The 22,436-nt window shown below is 37.3% G+C and overlaps 1 protein-coding gene across 1 annotated transcript in view; it reads right to left on the reverse strand.

Moving 5' to 3' along the window:
• Positions 1-22,436, reverse strand: part of MAP3K4 (mitogen-activated protein kinase kinase kinase 4) — a 111,811-nt gene that overhangs the window by 40,686 nt on the left and 48,689 nt on the right. The window contains exons 4-5 of the mRNA XM_065888496.1: positions 3,206-3,448; positions 499-645 (exon numbers count right to left, since the gene is read on the reverse strand). Of these exons, the coding sequence (XP_065744568.1) occupies positions 499-645; positions 3,206-3,448 (390 nt within the window). The remainder of the gene's footprint in view (positions 1-498; positions 646-3,205; positions 3,449-22,436) is intronic.

The following is a 22,436-nucleotide window of genomic DNA, read 5'->3' on the forward strand; positions in this document are numbered from 1 at the left end:
GTCAAGCAAGGGTGAAAGCATTCCAAAAACAATATGCCTACAAGCTTTGCTGTTTTCTGTATTATTTCATCAACCTGCCACATTAATCGTCTGTGCATATACCCTAATGACTCTAACATGGATTTACTATGTACTAACACTCTACCAAACCTTACAGAAGACAAAAGCACTTCATTCGCAGCCCCTGGCTTGTGCAGCCTTCAGCCTAAGTAGGGAAACCTGAGGACAGAGAGGTGGTACATCGCTAAGTATTAAATAGTGTGGTTATGATCAGAACCCTGTAAGAGTTCAGAGCAGGTATAGATAGATGCACATGAAAGGTGAAGAGTGTCAGACAAAACTTGAAAGTAAATCTTCAGTGGGCAGATAAGGAGGAGAGGAGACATTGTGAGCAGGAAGGAATAAGCGGGGCAGAAGTACAGAGGCTAGAAGAGCGCGGGGCAGCACGGCGCGTGTGAGAAGACACACAAGTCAGACATCTCTCCCCGCTGTCCTGACCATCAGCATTTTGTGCAGATCCTCCTCGAAGGCGTCGATGTTGCAGTCGGTCTCCTCCAGGTGGTCCAGGACCTCGTGCAGCATGAACTGGTAGTACTGCTTCATCAGAAGGCCGCCCTTCAGCACCTCCTTACACTCTCTCACCAGCTGCAAGACAGCAGGCACAAGTTCTACCATTTCACACACTCTGACCAGATTATTTGTCGGTTTTCACACATCTTCCACGTAAATCCTCAAAAAGCTCAGGAAAGAGAAACTTGCCTCTGAAAACCCTAAAATATTTTCCAGATTCTTTGTCAGTTCATTTCACATAAATAGCTCAGTGATCTCCACTGAATAATTAAAATAAAACAAATCAGTGAAAACAAAAGTATTTAACAGTATAGCATGAATACACAAAGAAAAACATACAGGCAGAAAACTGATTTGCTAAAATACGTTGTTCTACAAATAAATTTTTATAGAAAATAAATTCTACAGAAAAAGATCTGTTTTTCTGCTAGTTTACATTACAAGACAAGGGATACAAGAGAAAAATTTCCTCATGAGACTGGTCATTTTTAACCAAAAACATAATAAAGATTCAAATAGACTTACATACCACAGAGCCTGGAGGCCTTTGTAATAATTTAGCAAAGTTTACCTACCGTGATTTGTGGCTTTTACCATCAAAAAACTCAATCACAAAAACAAACAAACGTAAGATTAATCTGATAAAATTAAATGGAAGTCAAGGGGGGAAAAATGAAAGAAAACAAAAGGATGAGTGAAACCGCCATGTGTAGGCCCAGGAGGTACTGTGAGAAGGGAGGGAAGGTGCAATGAGAGGACCTTTACTGTCCTTCTATCAATAACACGCTGGTCACACGCCCTCGAATTCTAACCCGCAGGGACCGTGAGACAAGATCACAGTTGCACTAGTTTTAAGATACATTATCAAGACACGAAAGGAACCACGGTGCTGCTACAGGGAAAGTAAACTGGTATAAACTTTCTAGAATCTAAAAATGTATGACTCACTAGTTAATTTTTACGTTTTATACTCAAGCAGTAGTCAGAGGTGCAGACTAAAACTTACATACAAATATATTTATCACAATATTATTCAAATCAACAATGGGGATTAAATAAGGTATGAGGCACTTATATGGGAGAACACCAATGCAGCCACTTCAAATCTTCTTTCTGAAAACAATTTAAGGATGAAGACACACATTCTTTTCTTTTTTCTTCTAAATTGTATGTGCAGAGAGTATGTACATACAGAAAAATAAATGGACAGAAATCCACCAAAATGTTACGGTGCTTATCTCTGAACGGCAGAATAACAGGATAACTTTCATTTTTATCTATCATTTTCCGTCCTTTTCAAATTTTCTAAAATAAACATGGACTGCTTTTACAACAAGATCCCCTTCAAAATGTTTTTAAAATAATTACCCACAGTAAGAGAGTAACGGCTGGAGTTAAATCCATTGAAAAGTGTTAACATAAATTTCTGTTAAAGATGTCACTTAGGTACTTACAACTCAATCTGAATGCATCAAAGCCAAAATTTCTCTTTTATTTTTACTCTAGTAATGCTATCTTAATCTAAGGATTGGTCTTTTACTTTGCAAAATGTTTTAACATAAATTACTGTTTAATCCTCACAACAGCCCCATTAGTAAAAGGTAAACTCCCCCTTGTTTCAGCAGCTTATGTTCCTGAAGTATGTATTTGTTTTGTGGGGAGGAGAGGTAAGCATTTTACCAAAACTTCCTAAATAACCGCTACAACATGCAGGACAAGTGAAAAGTGTGGCCCGAGTGGACAGAAGGAAAGTAGCTAGAACCAAGGTGGTGAGAAGGGAGTAGTGCGCCGGTGGACGCAGAGCTCGGGCTGTGCTCGATGAGAACAGAAGCGACGACAGTGAGGTGCAGGACTCCACCTCCAGTTCCATCAGTCGCCCGGCTCCACACCTAACTTAACCAACAGCGTCAAGTCCTCTTTCGTACCTATCGCACCGCCAGTCCTTCAACTTGCACTCATCCCCTCTGCCCATCCTGTCATTCAGAGCCAAGGAGCTCCTGGCCCTTCAAACTCCACGGGGACGGACAAGCACAGTCCACACAAAACATAGTAACTGTTTTTCATCAAAATTTGAAATGGTTATTTTATATAGTGAATGTCAATACGGTAATATCATAAGGCATAAATATAAACGCTCTTCAACACACACTGTGGTAGATACAACTGCTTCTAGCCATTTCTCTGGTACCCTTGGAGTAGCAAACTCACTAGAAAATCCCGTCCCAAATTAATAATAATTAAGAAAGCAGAAGTTGTCATTGTGGCTTAAACCATACGGGTGCCTAAGCCAGCAAAATGGCCAAACACATCCCACCCCTGCATACTGCAGGCATTTACCTGCTTACGTACCAACAACAACAAGAATTTAAGAATTTAAACTATCTCTTATGAGTGAATTTTAAGTTTCCAGTCTCTAAAGACTGATGGTAACAGGATATGGAGGGTCATATCAGCACCACACTTTCATAACCTTTTCGAATGAGGAAGTGGAAGATAGAGAGGTGGAATCATCATCTCATCTTTGAAGAATGCATGGAAAAAAGAACAATTAGGGGGAAAATCCTAAAAATAAAAATGCTGAGCCTGTAGAAGAATGTCATAAATGCTCAATATTTTTAAAGTCTTTGAAACAAACCTGCTTAATGCTCAAGAGAGATGGTTCTCCAGCAGGTCTCTGTTCCAACCTTAACTTGAGACATTCGTGTATGACATTCAGAAGGACTCGACAGAGGACCAGGAAGGCAGGTTCGAATGAGGGTAGATCCATGGACTTCAGCTCATCCCACGAGACAGCACTGCACTTCTGCTCCGAGGAAGGCGGCGTCCTGGACAGCTGCACGTAATCAGAACCCCACATGGGATCCGGAAATTCAGAAAACTGTAACACAAATTCAACAGAGCTGAAAAGAGCATCCAGGAGAACTTGCTACAGTTGTAGTTATAAACTAGGATTCTCTATAGTTTGCTGACAAACCTATAAAAATCATAATTTTACAGGAAAAATAATCTTTAGAATAATTCACCATTTCCAACGAAGACCTAAAAAGCTCTAAAAGTATTAGAAAACTGTAACAAGAACTAAAATGCAATTGTAATATCTTTATCCAAAAAGTATAGTAGGAAAAGAACCAAGTTCACCTTTTTCATCATGCATTTTGTTTATCATACCTAAAATAATCGGAGCATTTAGTTTTAAGGCTATACACAGTATTATCCACAACTATCTCTAGACTGACAAAACCAGAGAATTATTAAATTTGAGAAAAGATTACAAAACCAGGTAGCCATTTGTGTAAACATAAAAACTAGTGGGTTTAACCAAGTCTTTTGTCCACTTGTCCTCCTGACCTATACCAAAGGAGGCTGAAAGAGAAAAATTCATAAAATTAACCTGGCTGGTCCCACTCAAATATCCGTTATTTGATGTTTTCTAGGAATTCTACTGTTGCTCACCCATTCATACAGTCGTCCCCAACAAACTCCTATGCTTTTCCCCATAAAACAGAAGATTTGGAGATTTCTCAGTGTTCTTAAACCTCTGGCAACATCATCCTGACCAATCATTCAAAGGTCTTGCCTTCTCCTTCTATTGAGAAAACTGAAGCCATCCAAAATCTCAACTTTTCTTCAATTTAAAACATCACCAATTTAGTTATTGTGCCTCCAAATGTCACTCATATCTGTGCTCCCTGACATTTAGCGAACACTTAACTGGTCTCCCCGACTCACATTCTTTTACGTTCAACACATATTTTGGCATTTAAATTAATACATACTTTAGTTTCCCATAACAGGCAAGAATTTCTAAAATAGCTGCATAATTTTAAAAATGATTACTTGTGATAAATGTGGTCAGGGTTAAGACATGTCTGTTTAAAAGCTTTAGGCAGTATAAATGCTTGTTTCTTCTGGTGTGGAGAATGACATCAGACAAAATATTTATTTAGAGCTCTACAAAATTCAGCAAGCTTTCTAGGATAAAATTCTAAAGAATTCTTTCGGCATTCTCTGTAGTTCCAGCCTGTTGACCCATCTGCTTCAGGCTAACTGGGAAGGGACAATCCCTCCTTCTCAACAACTGCAAGACAACACCGCCCGGAGAAGCAGCAGCCTGGCAGGCCTACACAGCCGCTGAGGAGACACATTCCTGCTGGTGTTGCCTGGGGCGTGAAGCCCCATCCAGACAAAGAGGAACAGACATTAAAAAACTCCTGAGCGTGGAAGAGGGGACAGCAGTTTTAACCAGGGACACCAACGTGAAGAATCAGAAAAGCTGACAGTGACTGAATGTAGGACACAGGAGAGAACAACAAAAATACTCTCTAACGCAAGAGCTCATTAAAGTCCTCTGGAAAAAAAAAAAAAAGACCAAGATTTCTGAAATCAATTCCATAAAGGGAGTGAAAATAGAACGAATGCTGTCAAAGTCTGAATCAGTAATTTAGAAATTAACTGCAGAAATGATCACTATAACCCAGAGCAAAAGAAAAAGGAACAGAAATTTTGAGTGAAAAGTAAGAGAAATGGAGGGCAGATCTAGGAGCTGTAACGTAAGAATGAAGGAGTTCCAGAAAGAACAAAAGGAAGAGGTGGAGGAGAGCTTTCTGCACAGTCAAGATACCACTAATATGTAAAGAAGAAGGGGAAAAAAACTCTTTGAATAGGGAAGAACCCAAAGTACAATTCATTTACCTTCTCTAAAAAACTACCTGAGGAAGAACAGGAGAGTCTGGTCAAATGAAAATTGGATCGGAATAAAGATCTCAAGATACAAAAAGAAAAATGCCCAAGGAAATGAGAAGCCATGAATCTCGAAGAATGTATACAGGCAGATACAACTCCATGATGATAACTTGGTTAAGGACTGTAATTCAAGTTTTAGTAAGGAATACTGGAAACTGAAAAAAATAAAAAAGCATACTGTGAGGAAAAACCTGGATCTTAAATGCCCAATTATTTAAATAAAACACAGGGAGAGAGGAAAGGGGTAATAAGGTGCAAGAATGGCCTATTTATTCTTTCATTCCAGTGAGAAATATAGTATTAAATGTAGTATAAAATCCCTGAACAATCCAATCAAACTGAAAAGACTCAATAATGTAGGGACATTAATAAAAACTCAATGTAATTACAATCCTAATCGCAATGGCATTTTGTGTGGGTTAATAAATTCATTAAATAAAGTTCAGGTGTAAGAAAGTAATGTACAAAAATAAAAACAGCCCAGAAACTTTTGAAAAGAAAGAATGTATGGGAAGAACTGCCCTACACAATGCCAAATCTTACTAATAAACCTACTGTATTTAAAACAGAAAAGTTCTTACACAGTAATAAACAGAGCAACAGAACAGAGAAACATATCCAATTACCTATGATAATTCAGAATATAAAAAAGGCAGTTCAAGAAGTTGAAAAATAACAGATAATCCAATGAGTATTTTAGGGAATTAAATAAAGAATAGCTACATCCTTCCCTTACCCTACACACTTATGCCTCACATTATTTTTTTTTAATTAATTAATTTTTTTGGCTGCGTTGGGTCTTCGTTGCTGCACGTGGGCTTTCTCTAGTTGCGGCGAGTGGGGGGCTACTCTTCGTTGCGGTGTGCAGGCTTCTCATTGCGGTGGCTTCTCTTGTTGCGAAGCATGGGCTCTAGGCATGTGGGCTTCAGTAGTTATGGTACATGGGCTCAGCAGTTGTAGCTTGCGGGCTCTAGAGCGCAGGCTCAGTTGTTGTGGCGCATGGGCTTAGTTACTCCGCGGCATGTGGGATCTTCCCGGACCAGGACTCGAACCCGCGTCTCCTGCATTGGCAGGCAGATTCTTAACCACTGTGCCACCAGGGAATCCCAACCTCACATTATTAAAATTAATCATTTTTTTAATTATATGGCTATTTTAGAAATTTTTGCCTGTTATGAGCAACTAAACTACAGTCATCCCTCAACGTCCATGGGGGATTAGTTTCAGGACCCCCTGCTGATACCAAAACCCCTTATATAAAATGGCACAGTACAGCCGGCCCTCATTATCTGTGGGGTCCCATCCACGGATTTCAGTTTGATCTGTGGTTGACTGAATCCACAAATGAGGAGCTAGTGGATATGGAGGGTCAACTCTAAGTATTAATGTAAATACAAAACTATATGTTGAACCTATACATTTTGAAAAAGAGATTCCAAATGTTTTAGAACCTAAACACAGAGCTATACCTTAGGTTAAACCATATAAAATTACCATTTTAGTCAATCAAAAATGATCAAGTAATGGCAATTTGACAGGTCAACATGATAAAAAGATTTCTGAAAAGACAGTGATGACAGTAGGATTTCAATTTCCCTTAGTTCCCCCAAAAGGACAGAACAACTAAGACAACAAAATCAAAACTCCATGAGACACATTTACAATAAAACTAGGTGAAAGGTAACTTCATGAACCCCAAAATAGAAAGGGGGAGGGAAACAGTCCCTGGACCCATGGGATACCTCATACCCACACCCCACACCCAACCAGTATCCCAGATCCCTATGAGCATTTGTGCAGGGGAAGCAGAGGGGATTAACGGAGTGTCTGATGGGGCTAAAGGGACAAATTTCAAAATTACCAATGAATACTCAATAGAAAGCTCACTGCTTCTATTTGAGGGCTTCCTGACATTGGGAATGATTGTGGCACCAGTTTCTGAGTGAAGTCAGTGGGTGGGCAATAAGGTCTGAAGGGGCTAAAGTGGTTTACACCCCCAAAACTCTTGAAACTCTCAGCCAAAATTTCCTTCTAGGACAAAGCTCCACACCCAGAAGAAACTGCTGGGGTGAAATCCAACTGACCAGTAAAGGACAACAGGGGTAAAGGAAAGAGAAGGGCCAGAAAAAGGGGGAGAGGAACACAGCCAGGAGACCTCAAGAAATAAGAGATGTATTACTTATCAATTCAGAAGAGAGAGCTTAAAGCATAAACCTAAATGCTTTCTTAACTCTCTCTTTTCTTAAAGTTCATAAAAACAAATATCATGTTTAAAAACGAACAAGAAAAAAGGATTGTGTTAGAATCCAATACATGGTTATTTTAAGGCAATAACCATGAGAGAGAATAAGCGAGAGAATTGAGAGAGAATAAGGAGCTGAATAACCCTACAGACAATGAACGCTTGCCAGAGAGACATGCCCACTAAGTAGGTGATACAGGAACCTGATTCTCAAAATATGCTAAAAGAAATTTTAAAAATCTCAGAAAATATAAAAGAACGACACAAATTTGAATTAGAAACACTCACAAACCAAGTGAAAGAACTCAGAAAATAATTCTTCAAAAATTGTACATCATTTCAAAAATAAAAAGCTAGATGGAACACAAGAGCAAATAAAAAGAGATAATGCCTTCACAGAAATACGAGGAAGAAAATTTTACTTAAAAAAAGGAAAAGATTTGAAATGAAGTGAAAGAGAAGATAGGCAAAGTAGATTCAGAATACATACAGTAGTGGTTCCCAGAGAAGAAAGCCAAACCAATGAAACAGAAAAAATTAAAACATAAAGACATTCACTTGAATCAAAAAAAATAAAAAAATAAAAACAAAACAAAACCCTGAAACTATACATTGAAAGGACATCATGTATTCAAAAATATCAATGTGGAAAAACCAGCACCAAGTAAAACTAGTGGAATTTAAAGAAAGACAATCTTTTAGGTATCCAGGTTATAAGTAAATTAATTAAATAAATAAACCAAGGTTCCTTTAAGTGGAAACAAAAAAATCATATTGTCATCAGACTTTGCAATCTCAATGCTTCATGGCAAAAGACAATGAATAACATATACTAAATTTATTCAGGAAAAAAATATAAGCCAAATATATTACGTCCAGCCAAACAGATTTTCAGGTATACATGTTGCAACTGTTAGGAAAATCCAAGAACTCATGAAACAGTTTTCATGAGCCCTTACTGAGGAATCTGCTAGGGAACTAGTGTCACCCCACCACAATGACTCAAGGGACTCTGATATGAGATCTAAAAAGGAGCCTTAAAACAAAAGACCAAAACTATGTATCTAAATCTAAATCTCTATCTATCCATCCACCCACCCATCCACCATCCACCCACCCATCCACCATCCACCCACCCACACACTACTGTAGAACTAAGACTAGGTTAAGTGATAACTGTAAGGGAGAAAGTACTGTCAATAATGGTTACATGACCTAACAAGGTAGATATACCACAATTATCAAAATCTGGGGAGGAAGTGGAGGGCATATGAAATGTCGTAGCATTTCACTGGAAATAAAAGAAAATTACTTCAAATGAGAACCTGGGTTAAAAAAAGAAAAGGATAATTATAATATACCTCACAGCTGGGAACCAACAAATAACAACCAAAAAATGGGGGGGTGGGAGAGACACTAAGTGCATTACATAAAGACAATGAAACAATGATAACCTTAAGGGGTAAAAATAAGCCTGTCATATATTAAAAATAAATAAGGAAAGAAGATTGCATACACAAGCTTTATATTAAAAACATGTTAGAATAAAACAATATTTTTTAAAGCTTAATTATCCATATCAGAGAAACCAGGCTTCTTTAAAAATATATTATTCCGGGCTCTCCTGGTGGCACAGTGGTTGAGAGTCCGCCTGCTGGTGCAGGGGACATGGGTTCGTGCCCTGGTCTGGGAAGATCCCACATGCCGCGGAGTGGCTGGGCCCGTGAGCCATGGCCGCTGAGCCTGCCCGTCCGGGGTCTGTGCTCCGCAACAGGAGAGGCCACAACAGTGAGAGGCCCGTGTACCGCAAAAAAAAAAAATTAATAAAAAAATAAAATAATAAAATAAATATATATTATTCCACAGATTTTTCTCTTAAAACCAAGTATTTTACATAATTTTTGCAAAAATTAAATTTAAAAAGCAACATCTAAAAATAAAAAATTAAATTAAAAAAATCTATGAGTGGATAAACAAAATGCATGGTATTTCCATACAATGTAATATTATTCAGCCATAAAAAGGAATGAAGCACTAATACATATGATAATAAAGATGAACCTTGAATACATTATGCTAAATGAAAGAAGCCAGTCACAAAAGACCACATGTATGATTCCATTTATATGAAATGCCCAGAATAGGCAAATACAAAGAAACAGAAAGTAGATAAGCAGTTGCTTAGAGCTGAAGGTGATAGAGGGATTGTGGAGGTGACAGCTAAAGGGTACAGGGCTTATTTTAAGGGTTATGAAAATGTTCTAGAATTAGACACCAGCAATGGTTGCACAACTCTGAATATAGTGTAAAAACTTCTGAACCGAACACTTTAAAAATCATGAATTTCATGGTATGTGAATTGTCTCATAAAGCTGTTATTTCAAACATACAACAACAAAAAAGTAGAGGATCTAACTGTATGTCTAATTAGTGGCATAACCATGAGAAGAATCATTCGAGTGTCTTTAAAACACTGTAATTTGGGCTTCCCTGGTGGCGCAGTGGTTGAGAGTCCGCCTGCCAATGCAGGGGACACGGGTTCGTGCCCCGGTCCGGGAAGATCCCACGTGCCGCGGAGCAGCTGGGCCCGTGAGCCATGGCCGCTGAGCCTGCGCGTCCGGAGCCTGTGCTCTGCAACAGGAGAGGCCACAGCAGTGAGAGGCCCGTGTACCGCAAAAAACAAAAACACTGTAATTTGATGTTATATCCCTAAAGGGTTGTACCACCTTAAGGATGGGGAAAAAAATCTTAAACTGTTTTCCAGTAACCACATTGTTGATGGTGTTATTCTGAGATTACTGTGAGTGTACTTTGGAATGTGTATGACCCTCGAATGCTATCATTCCTGGTAATTTTCAGTGTAAAAGAAAAGTCAGAAGAGATTAAGTAAAAATCTGAAATCCTGAATTTGAATTGTTACTATCAGTATTCACTTATTATATATATTGTGTGTGTGTTCTTCTGACTACTGAAGAGAACTAAAACAAGGACCATTTCAGTTAGAATGAGCAATGCTGGTGCCCAGACTGTAGTCCTGAAATACTATTTCCCAATAAAAGGAATGAGGGTTCCTTGAAGATACACCAGATTCCCAACCTGGAGTAAATGTACAATACAAGCCCAAAACAGCTTGTTCTATCAGATATCAAAGACTATTCACTAGGGTCGTGAAATAAGGACTTAAGCCAACTTGAATATGTTCCCATTGGCCAAAGATGGGACAATGTGAGTATCAGTTACCATAATTACTTCAATGGATTACAATAATGAAGTCAGTGAATTGAAACATATAAAATATGTTTCAATTCATGAGTTCAAACATTAATTTAAAAAACATTAGCTGGTCACCAATAAATCAACTCATTGCTTTGAAATATGATAAATAAAAGGGAAAGAATCAAGCATATTTATCCTGCCATTTCTGTTCACTTATTTCACTGGGTTACCAACTAATGGATGAGGACAGTTTCTCTTTAAAGCAATATCTAATTAATAAAGCTACTAGTAAAGAAGAAGAAATGAGAGAATTAGAATATCATCACTTTTCAATCTTTAATGAATTAAGAGATCTAGGCAATGATCATCAACCACTACTGTCTCAAATAGACAGTCAGACATTACATGTGTCCTAATGAAGTAGTGTTAACCAATTAACAAGTCAATCAAGATCCTGACTCTGATTAGGCCACTAGATCATACAGTTAATTCACAGAGAACACAGAGAAAAAAGAAACACTGTAAAAGATCACTTGGAGGTACAATCATCAAAATTCAGACTGGGGGAGACTCTACAGAATAAAGGACCCAACTTCTTCAATAAATATCAATATATGGCAAAAAAGGGAGGGGGACCTACATATTTAAAGAGACTTAAAAAAATATAATGAACAATTACCATGTGTAGACATTACTCGCAAACTGATTCAAGCTGTAAAATATTTTTTTTAAAAACCATCACAGTTATGTACAATAGAAATATGAACATGAGCTTAAAAGCTGATGATATCAAGAAGTTTCTGCTATTTCTTCAGGTGTGATAATGGTATTGTGGTACATTTATAAAACATGCCCTCGTCTTTCAGAGAAATACATTGAAATATTTAAGGATAAAATATGATGATATCTGAGATTTTCTTCAAAGTGATAGAGGAAGGTGCCAAATGGTAGTAGGTACCGGCCATGAATTAATAACCATGATGCTGGAATACAGATCTGAGGAGGTTCATGGTATTATTGTTTGTTTGGCATATGTTTAATATTTTCCGTAACAAAATTGTTTTAACTATGTAAAAAGAATAAGCAAAATATATAGGAGAAATTTTTTTATAATCTTGGAGTACACATAAAATAAGGTGACCATAAAACAGTATGACTACATAAAAAGTTTTAAAATTCTTTCCAGTGAAAAGCATCATTAAGTTAAAAGACAGTTTGGAAGAAAATACTTATAGCCATAATAGAAAAATGAATAATACACATAAAACATAAATAGTTCCAACAGATCAGTAATTTAAAAAAACAGAAAATGAGCAAAACAAATGAAAGAAAATTCAAAGAAACGTCAGCGGGCAATAAACATGACAACCACCTCAATGTCACTAAAAATGAGGGAAGTTAAAGATAAAAATGAAATTATAGATTTCCCTGATTATGGCTCTGCAAAAATGAGGGAAAATGGGGTTTCTCCTACACTGTGGGGGAAAGCATACATTAGTACTACAACCTTTTTGGGGAGCAATCTGGCACTATCTAGGAAAGATTTAAATGTGCATACCCTATAACCTAACAATTCCATTTTAACTAACCATTCTTACAAGAAGAACAGACTATGTTCATAAAGGGGTATGTACAAGAATATTTGTGGTTTTATTTTTTATAACCATATAAGTGTCCATTCAGAGTGAAATGGTTATAATCATGGGGGAAATGCAAATCAAAACCACAATGACATATCACCTCACACCTGTTAAAATGGTTATGATCAAAAAAACAAGAAATAACAAGTGTTAAAGAGGATACAGAGAAAAAGGAACCCTTGTGCACTCTTGGTAGGAATGTAAACTGGTACTGCCACTATGGAAAATAGTATGGCAGTTCCTTAAAAAATTAAAAAATAGAATTACCATATGATCTAGCAATCCCACTCTTGGTTATTTATCTGAAGGAAATGAAAACACTAACTCGAAAAGTTATGTGCACCCCCACGTTCACTGCAGCGCTATTTACAACAGCCAAGACACGGAAGCAACCTAAGTGTCCAATGAGGAATGAATGGATAAAGAAAATGTGGTACGTAAACACACACACACGAATATTATTCAGCCATAAAAAAGAAGGAAATCTTGCCATTTGTGACAACATGGATGGACCTGAAGGGCGTCATGCTAAGTGAAATAAGTCAGAAAGAGAAAGATAAATACTGTATGATCTCACTTATATATGAAATAAAAAATAAACAAAAAATGAACTCATAGATACAGAAAACAGATTGATGGTTGCCAAAGGCAGAGGTAGAATAAAAAAAGAGTGAAATAGTTAAATAAGTGATGTTAACACTCATGTAATGGAATAGCATGTAGTTCTCAAATGGAATTGAGGTAGAGTGACACACACCAACATAGACGGATCCAAAGCAGAGAACATATCGGGGGAGGGGGGTACCCACCAGTCGTGGAATAAATATAGCACTATCACATGGGGGTTTTTTGGAAAAAAAATTACCTGCATTATATACCAAAGATATATATAAGAGCAAAAAGGTTTAGAAGATATAAACCAAATGATTACTCTGAGCAGAGGTACAGGATAAACAGCAACTTTGTTTCCTTATATACTTCAAGAAATGAGTAAAACAAAAGAAAGCAAATTGTTTTATAAAATGAAGGATGAGATCAAAACAGTCTTTACGTTACCCTTCAAAAGTTAGTTTCTATACTTCTGTACTGGGAGTCATGTCACCTACAGGGCCTGGTGGGGCTGTAAATGAGTGTGCAAGGGCGGGTGACGGGAAGAGAGTAAGACACCACGGGCACTGTGCAAAGCTGGAGCGAGCACACCAGGTGCTACCACGTGGGGATGGGGTCCACTGTGAACAGACCTCCCAGTATCTCAAGGAAAACAAAAATCAGGATTTTCATGTGAAATCTTCTATTTTTTTAAATGCTAGCTACTAAGTCAAAAAATATTTAAAGCACTGTGTGGGACAAAATATAACTTGGGGAGGCAGTATACCGTAATGATGAAGAGCAGGCTTTACAGCGAGTTCTGGTTTCACATCCTGGCCCTGCCACTTACTGGATGTGCGACCGTGACCAAGCTACCTGGCCAACCCCACTCCATATATGAGTATTCAAGACCAGCTACGAGTCTTGGTGTTGCTGTCGTCTTGGGATCCAGCTCCCCACGGCAAGCTGAAGAGTTCTGCTCTACCTTTCATCTTTTTACATCAAGTTGGATTCAGCTGGCTCACTGCAGTCAAAAATGATACAGTACAACTTCTTATTTTGCCTCACGTAAGTACACTTCCTTTGAGAAAACAAAAAACCTATAGGCAAATGAGGAAGCATGTGCCTGTTATCTTGCCACTTATTCAGTTAAAAAGTTCATGTATGTTGGTGGGAATGTAAACTGGTACAGCTACCGTGGAAAACAGTATGGAGATTTCTCAAAAAACTAAAAATAGAACCACCATATGACCCAGTGATATATATTGTATATATATACAATATATCTGAAACAAAAACAAAAACAGATTTGAAAGATACATGCACCCCAATGTTCACAGCAGCACTATTTACAATTGCCAAGATATGGAAGCAACCTAAGCGTCCATCAGCAGGTGAATCGATAAAAAAGATGTGGTGTATACCTATATATACAATGGAATACTATCCAGCCACCAAAAAAGTGAAATTTTGCCATTTGCAGCAAAATGGATGGACTTGGAAGGTATTATGCTAAGTGAAATAAGTCAGACAGAGAAAGACAAATACTGTATGATATCACTTATATAAGAATTTAAAAAATACAACAAACAGTGAATATAACAAAAAAGCAGACTCACAGATACAGAGAACAAACTATGTAGTGGCTACCGGTGGGGAGAATGGAGGGGGTAAGGACAACATGGGGGAAGGGGATTAAGAGATATAAACTACTATGTATAAAATAAATAAGCTACAAGGATATATTGTACAACACAGGGAATACAGTCAATATTTTATAATAACTATAAATGGAGTACAACCTTTAAAAATTGTGAATCACTATACTGTACATGTGTAACAAATAATATTATACATCAGCTATACTTCAATAAAAAATAATTCCCTCTACATACTGTAAAAAATAATAAATAAAAGTGAGTTAGGGCAGCTTTTTAAAAACAGTTTATGTAACTTTACTAATGAAATCAGGTGATGACTGAAGCAAATGAAAATTAACGATGACAACTGTATTAATGAACACTGACCCTGAAGAGGGGGTAGGGGAGGACTGTAGCCTACTTCAGGTGTTTCCAGTGGGCTGACTCTCAACTGCACTGGTGCTGGTCTGGATTCATATAAAGCACGCTGGAGGTTAAAAATGTCAGTACTTATGTCCTACCTTGAGAGATTCTGACCTGCCCTATATCCAAGAAGGCAAAGGTATGTGTATTTTTAAAAGGTCCCTGAGTAATTCTCATGTGCAGCCAGGTTTGGAAACCATTCGCGTAAAGTCTGGTATCCCCAAATACTGGGTTTGAATCCCTCCAACAATCTATAGCTTCTGTGATTTGGGGCAAGTTATCTACTCTCCTTATCTGTAAAATACCGAAAAAACAACAATGCCGCTTCATTTGGTTGTTGTATCTAGCACATGGTAAGACAATAAATGATAGTTGTTATTATCTATCTATCCATATATATATATATATATCTCCTAGTTTCTACATGCTTTACCAATTCTGAACATAAAAGACAACCTCTTCAACGTTTCTTGTGCTTATGAGAAAAAACAGCATAATTATTGCTAGATCCAAAGACAAACAATATTTCATTGGCTGTTAAACTTATAATAATTACATGATCATTCTTAATTCAAGAAAAGTATTTAATAGAGTAAGCAAAAATCTTCCTAGAATTTGGAGTAATATGCATGGTAATATATAGTCAAAGTCAGACAGTTAATTTTTTTGTATATTACATAAAATATAATTTTTCATTTTATCTTTCTCTTCCTCTAAAGATATATAAATTTTACGAGGTAAAGCAAAAAGGGAGGAGCATAAAATAACCATATCACAATCTATGGCTCAGATATTTTATGGGTATTTAACATTTTAAATGCACAAAACCCAAAGAACTAACAACACAAAAAGTGACCTTTATAGTATATAAATTTAAAGATATCAACTAGGACACCAGGAGACCCCAGGACAGAATATAGACTGAGATAAATGAACCTAACTATATTACAAACGCATGTTATAACCTCACTGAAGAGGGTGAAGGAAAAGGTGCTGGCCTAACTGTGGGAACCTGTGCTCTGTCTACATACTCTAAGGCTAAAGACAAAAAGAACTGTACTTAACAATTCATCAATTCAATTTCTAGTTGGTAAATTTAGTCCTCACAGGGGTACTGGTTAGCAATTCTGAAACTACTTTACATGTCAATTAGGGTTGCACAAATATATAAATACACTGTGGGAATGGGAGCCAGGTTTCTCAGTGCAAGAGAAGTAAGTTACAATCAAGGCTAGGATGAAACCTGTGGTGCTGGATTAGCGCCAGAGACCTCAGTATGAACTCACGTTTATTTTTAACAGATAGGTAGAAAGACAGATATAGAAGTAACTACAGGTCTGTGTGTATACATGAGTTAGAAGACACACCTGTATTTTCTAACTCTATCACTGAGAAGGCCTAGAAGCAATTGACACCCCAAGGGTAATGAACACATTCCGTGCCCAGATCTCCATTCCCCAAAACGATTCTCCAATAAAAGGAACCAGAACTCCTTAGAGAAACGGCTGATTTCAGGATTGGAACAGGGAAAATACAAGATGATGCCAAAAAGTAAGAAATTGTTCAAAAAGCAAAACCACACACACACACACAAACACACACACACACACACAGGATGGGAGCATATCACAAGGATACAGAATTCACCTGAAAGAGCTCCAATGGCTAAAGCAGGAACAATTTGAGCAACAACAAAAAATAGCATTGGACTACAATCCCAAATAAAAAATAGACATCTATGAGTCCATACCGAAATAAATAAACGACTGAATAAAAAAATGGGAAAGGAAGAGGCAAATCTTCTTCACAGAAGAATTCCAAGTAATATATGCAGATACTCCCCACTCCCGGAGGTGGAGATTATTCCCCGTCTCCTTGAATGTGACTCACTTCTGAAGAACAGAGCGTGGACAGGGAAAACTAGTCACTTGTGGAAGAACCCGGCAGACACCACGTTAACCAAGTGATCAAGGTTAACATCAGCAGTGATGCTGTAAAGCCACGAGGGCACTTTAACACTGTGATTCTCATAACCAAGGCCAGGATTCCAGTCTGATCATGAGAAAACATCAGACAAATCCAAATTCAGGAACATTCTACAAGCCACCCAGGTCATGAAAAATAAGGAGAGACAGAAACTATCACAGATCAGAGGAGACTAGGAAGACACGTCGATCCTGGAACAGAAAAGGGACGTGAGTAGAAAAACAGAAACCCAAATAACATCTATTGTTTAGTTAACAGTATTTTGTACCAATGTTAGTATATTAATTTCGACAAACGTATCAGAGTCGAGTAAGATGTCAATATTAGAGGAAGCTGGATGAAGAGCATATGAAAACACTGTACTATCTTTGCAAGTTCCCTAAAAAATCTAAAATTATTCATGATTACAAGTGTACTAAAAAAAAAAAAGAATGCAATTGCATGGAGGTAGTTTTGGCATGAAGGATAAATCTTTTACATATGTCTACGTGGTTTCTTGTTTTAATCTTTAACCTAAAATTGAACTGTAAATAACATAACTAAACCCACAGCTACGGTAACTGTTGGGAAGGACACCTAGGAACTACTGGACTGAGATGATTCTTACTAATGTTTAAGGAAGGTTGGGAAAGGTACTCTACAAGTAGTATCTGATGGAGAAGGAGTAGAAATCGGAGGCAAGAAAATCTCTATCATAGAGGGACACCAGCACATACTATTATGAAATGGCTATCAGACACATTCATTCCTAAGACCTGAGATCAACCATGCTTAGATTAGAGGAATGTATATTATAGCCAAGTGGGAGAAATAAGTAGGAACAACAAGATCCTGGGATGCTCTAAATATCAAGGAAATAAGAAAACCAGGAAATAAATGAGTAAGCATGAGAAAGAACCAGGATCTTCTCTGGGTCCAAAAACAAAGAGAGAAAAAAGGAAATAAAAAACACAAAAACGCTTTCTCTCATTTTTGACTCTGACATTATGTTGTCCTTGCTGCCACGAATAAAATTTTGGCTGGCCTTGTTAGTTCAGTTGCTTAGATTTTCCTAAGTTTTATTTGATGGCCTGAGATTCATTTACAGCAGTTTCTCTAGATAATTATTTTCGAGATCAAAACAACTGTCTTAAAAAGTGAACTTCAGAAACCAACCCATTTGTTATTCAGAGACTGCGTATGTAATTAGAAAAATGTTCTGGGACTTCCTTGGTGGCGCACTAGATAAGAATTTCAAGAAAAATCTCAAATAAACAATCCAACCTTACACCTAAAGGAACTAGAGAAAGAACAAACAAAAGCCAAAGTTAGTAGAAGGAAAGAAATGATAAAGATCAGAGCAGAAATAAATGAAATAGAAACAAGGAAAACAATAGTAAAGATCAATAAAAGTAAAAGCTGGTTCTTTGAGAAGATAGTCAAAACTGATAAACCTTTAGCCAGACTCATCAAGAGGGAGAGGACTCAAATCAATAAAATTAGAAATGAAAAAGGAGAAGTTACAATGGACACCACAGAAATACAAAGCATCCTAAGAGACTACTACAAGCAACTCTATGCCAATAAAATGGACAACCTGGAAGAAATAGACAAATTCTTAGAAAGGTATAACCTTCCAAGACTGAAGCAGGAAGAAATAGAAAATATGAACAGACCAATCAAAAGTAATGAAACTGAAAAAGTAATGAAATTGAAACTGTGATTAAAAATCTTCCAACAAACAAAAGCCCAGGACCAGATGGCTTTACAGGTGAATTCTATCAAACATTTAGAGAAGGGCTAACACCCATCCTTCTCAAACTCTTCCAAAAAACTGCAGAGGAAGGAACACGCCCAAACTCATTCTACGAGGCCACCATCACCCTGATACCCAAACCAGACAAAGATACTACAAAAAAAGAAAATTACAGATGAATATCACTCATGAATATAGATGCAAAAATCCTCAACAAAATACTAGCAAACAGAATCCAACAACACATTAAAAGGATCATATGCCATGATCAAGTGGGATTTATCCCAGGGATGCAAGGATTCTTCAATATATGTGAATCATCAATGTGATACATCATATTAACAAATTGAAGAATAAAAACCATATGATCATCTCAACAGATGCATAAAAAGTTTTTGACAAAATTCAACACCCATTTATGATAAAAACTCTCCAGAAAGTGGGCATAGAGGGAACCTACCTCAACATAATAAAGGCCATATACGACAAACCCAGAGCAAACATCATTCTCGCAATGGTGAAAAACTGAAAGCATTTCCTCTAAAATCAGGAACAAGGATGTCCACTCTTGCCACTATTATTCAACATAGTTTTGGAAGTCCTACCCACGGCTATCAGAGAAGAGAAAGAAATAAAAGGAATACAAATTGGAAAAGAAGAAGTAAAACTGTCACTGTTTGCAGATGACATGATACTATACATAGAGAATCCTAAAGATGCTACCAGAAAACTACTAGAGCTAATCAATGAATTTGGCAAAGTTGCAGGATACAAAATTAATGCACAGAAATCTCTTGCATTCCTATACACTGACAACAAAAGATCAGAAAGAGAAATTGAGGAAACAATCCCATTCACCACTGCAACAAAAAGAATGAAATAACTAGGAATAAACTTACCTAAGGAGGTAAAAGACCTGTACTCAGAAAACTATAAGACACTGATGAAAGAAATCAAAGATGACACAAACAAATAGAGAGATATACCATGTTCCTGGATTGGAAGTATCAATATTGTGAAAATGACTGTACTACCCAAAGCAATCTACAGATTCAGTGCAATCCCTATCAAATTACCAGTGGCATTTTTTTACAGAACTAGAACAAAAAGTCTTAAAATTTGTATGGAGACACGAAAGACCCCGAATAGCCAAAGCAATCTTGAGAGAAAAAAACGGAGCTGGAGGAAACATACTCCCTGACTTCACATTATACTACAAAGCTACAGTAATCAACACAGTATGGTACTGGCACAAAAACAGAAATACAGATCAATGGAACAGGGTAGAAAGCCCAGAGATAAACCCATGCACCTATGGTCAACTAACCTACAACAAAGGAGGCAAGGAACTACAATGGAGAAATGGAGAAAAGACAGTCTCTTCAATAAGTGGTGCTGGGAAAACTGGACAGCTACATGTAAAAGAATGAAATTAGAATACTCCCTAACACCATAGACAAAAATAAACTCAAAATGGATTAAATACCTAAATGTAAAACCAGACACTATAAAACTCTTAGAGGAAAACACAGGAAGAACACTCTTTGACATAAATCACAGCAAGATCTTTTTTGACCCACCTCCTAGAGTAATGGAAATAAAAACAAAAATAAACAAATGGGACCTAATGAAACGTAAAAGCTTTTGCACAGCAAAGGAAACCATAAACAAGACGAAAAGACAACCCTCAGAATGGGAGAAAATATTTGCAAACGAGTTAATGGACAAAGGATTAATCTCCAAAATCTATAAACAGCTCATGCAGCTCAATATTAAAGAGACAAAAAACCCATTTGAAAAATGGGCATAAGACCTAAATAGACATTTCTCCAAAGAAGACATACAGATGGCCAAGAAGCACATGAAAAGCTGCTCAACATCACTAATTATTAAGGAAATGCAAATCAAAACTACAATGAGGTATCACCTCACACCAGTTAGAATGGGCATCATCAGAAAATCTACAAACAACAAATGCTAGAGAGGGTGTGGAGAAAAGGGAACCCTCTTGCACTGTTAGTGGGAATGTACATTGATACAGCCACTACGGAGAACAGCATGGAGGTTCCTTAAAAGACTAAAAACAGAATTACCCTATGACCCAGCAATCCCACTACTGGGCATATACCCAGAGAAAACCATAATTCAAAAAGACACATGCACCCCAATGTTCACTGCAGCACTATTTACAATAGCCAGGTCATGGAAGCAACCTAAATGCCCAGCGACAGACGAATGGATAAAGAAGATGTGGTACATATATACAATGGAATGTTACTCAGCCATAAAAAGGAATGAAACGGGGTCATTTGCAGAGACGTGGATGGACCTAGAGACTGTCATACAGAGTGAAGTAAGCCAGAAAGAGAAAAAACAAATATCGCATATTAACGCATATATGTGGAATCTAGAAAAATGGTACAGATGAACTGGTTTGCAAGGCGGAAATAGAGACACAGATGTAGAGAACAAACATATGGGCACTCACGGGGAAAGCAGTGGGTGGTGGGGTATGAACTGGGAGATTGGGATTGACATTATACACTAGTATGCATAAAATAGATAACTAATAAACCTGCTGTATAAAAAAAATTAAATTAGAAAAGACTCCACCTGCCAATGCAGGGGACACAGGTTCAATCCCTGGTCCAGGAAGATCTCACGTGCCGTGGAACAACAAAGCCCGTGCGCCACAACTACTGAGCCTGCGCTCTAGAGCCTGTGAGCCACAACTACTGAACCTGTGTGCTGTAACTACTGAAGACAGTGTGCTCTGCTGCCTGCATGCCAGAACTACTGAGCCTGCACGCTCCAACTACTGAAGCCTGTGCACCTAGAGCCCATGCTCCGCAACGAGAGAAGCCACCGCAATGAGAAGCCCGCGTACTGCAACGAAGAGTAGCCCCCGCTCGATGGAACTACAGAATGCCTGCGCGCAGCAACGAAGACCCAATGCAGTCAAAAACAAAAAAAGAAACATGTCCTGAGAAAATGAATTTACAGAAACTAGGGAGCTATAGCGTTATCTAATTTTTAACAAACTTTTAAGGCTGTTTATGATATTCATATTATTAAAACAATTTGCAAACAGATTTTTTTTAGTATCACCAGTTGCATTTTTAAATTTAAAGATATTGAAATATAATATTAATTTTTACAGGAAAACTGTTTTATAAAGCATGTTTACAAGCCAAGGAGAATTAAATATTAGGTATGTTACTTATGAACACAAGTTGTAAGTAACTTAATCATAAGAAATAAAAATATAGTCATAGATAAGAACAATCAAATATCATGAGTATAATTCTTCTTTTCTACAAAATCCTTCAACTATCTTCATTAGTATTATCACATAAGCCATAAAAACGGTGCACAACAGAAGATATGTACTGGGCACAATCTACAGTACCAGCTGGTCAAGATGTTTCTAACAATTAAGAATGAAAATTGTCCTCAAACCTAAAAGGTTATCCATCCGCTGCTTAAAATGTATGCCCTTAAAAATGTACGATTATTTGGCAGAGATTAAAAAGTAAAATACACTTAAAAAATAAAAATATAGACTTGTCTAGCCACTACTGGCTTACAGTTAGCTTCAAGGGAGGAACAAAAAGTGTTAACAACACTTCTTAAAAAAAATAGTTTATATTTGA

The sequence above is a fragment of the Phocoena phocoena genome, chromosome 12 (assembly GCF_963924675.1).
Source record: "Phocoena phocoena chromosome 12, mPhoPho1.1, whole genome shotgun sequence".
Classification (NCBI taxonomy): Eukaryota; Metazoa; Chordata; class Mammalia; order Artiodactyla; family Phocoenidae; genus Phocoena; species Phocoena phocoena.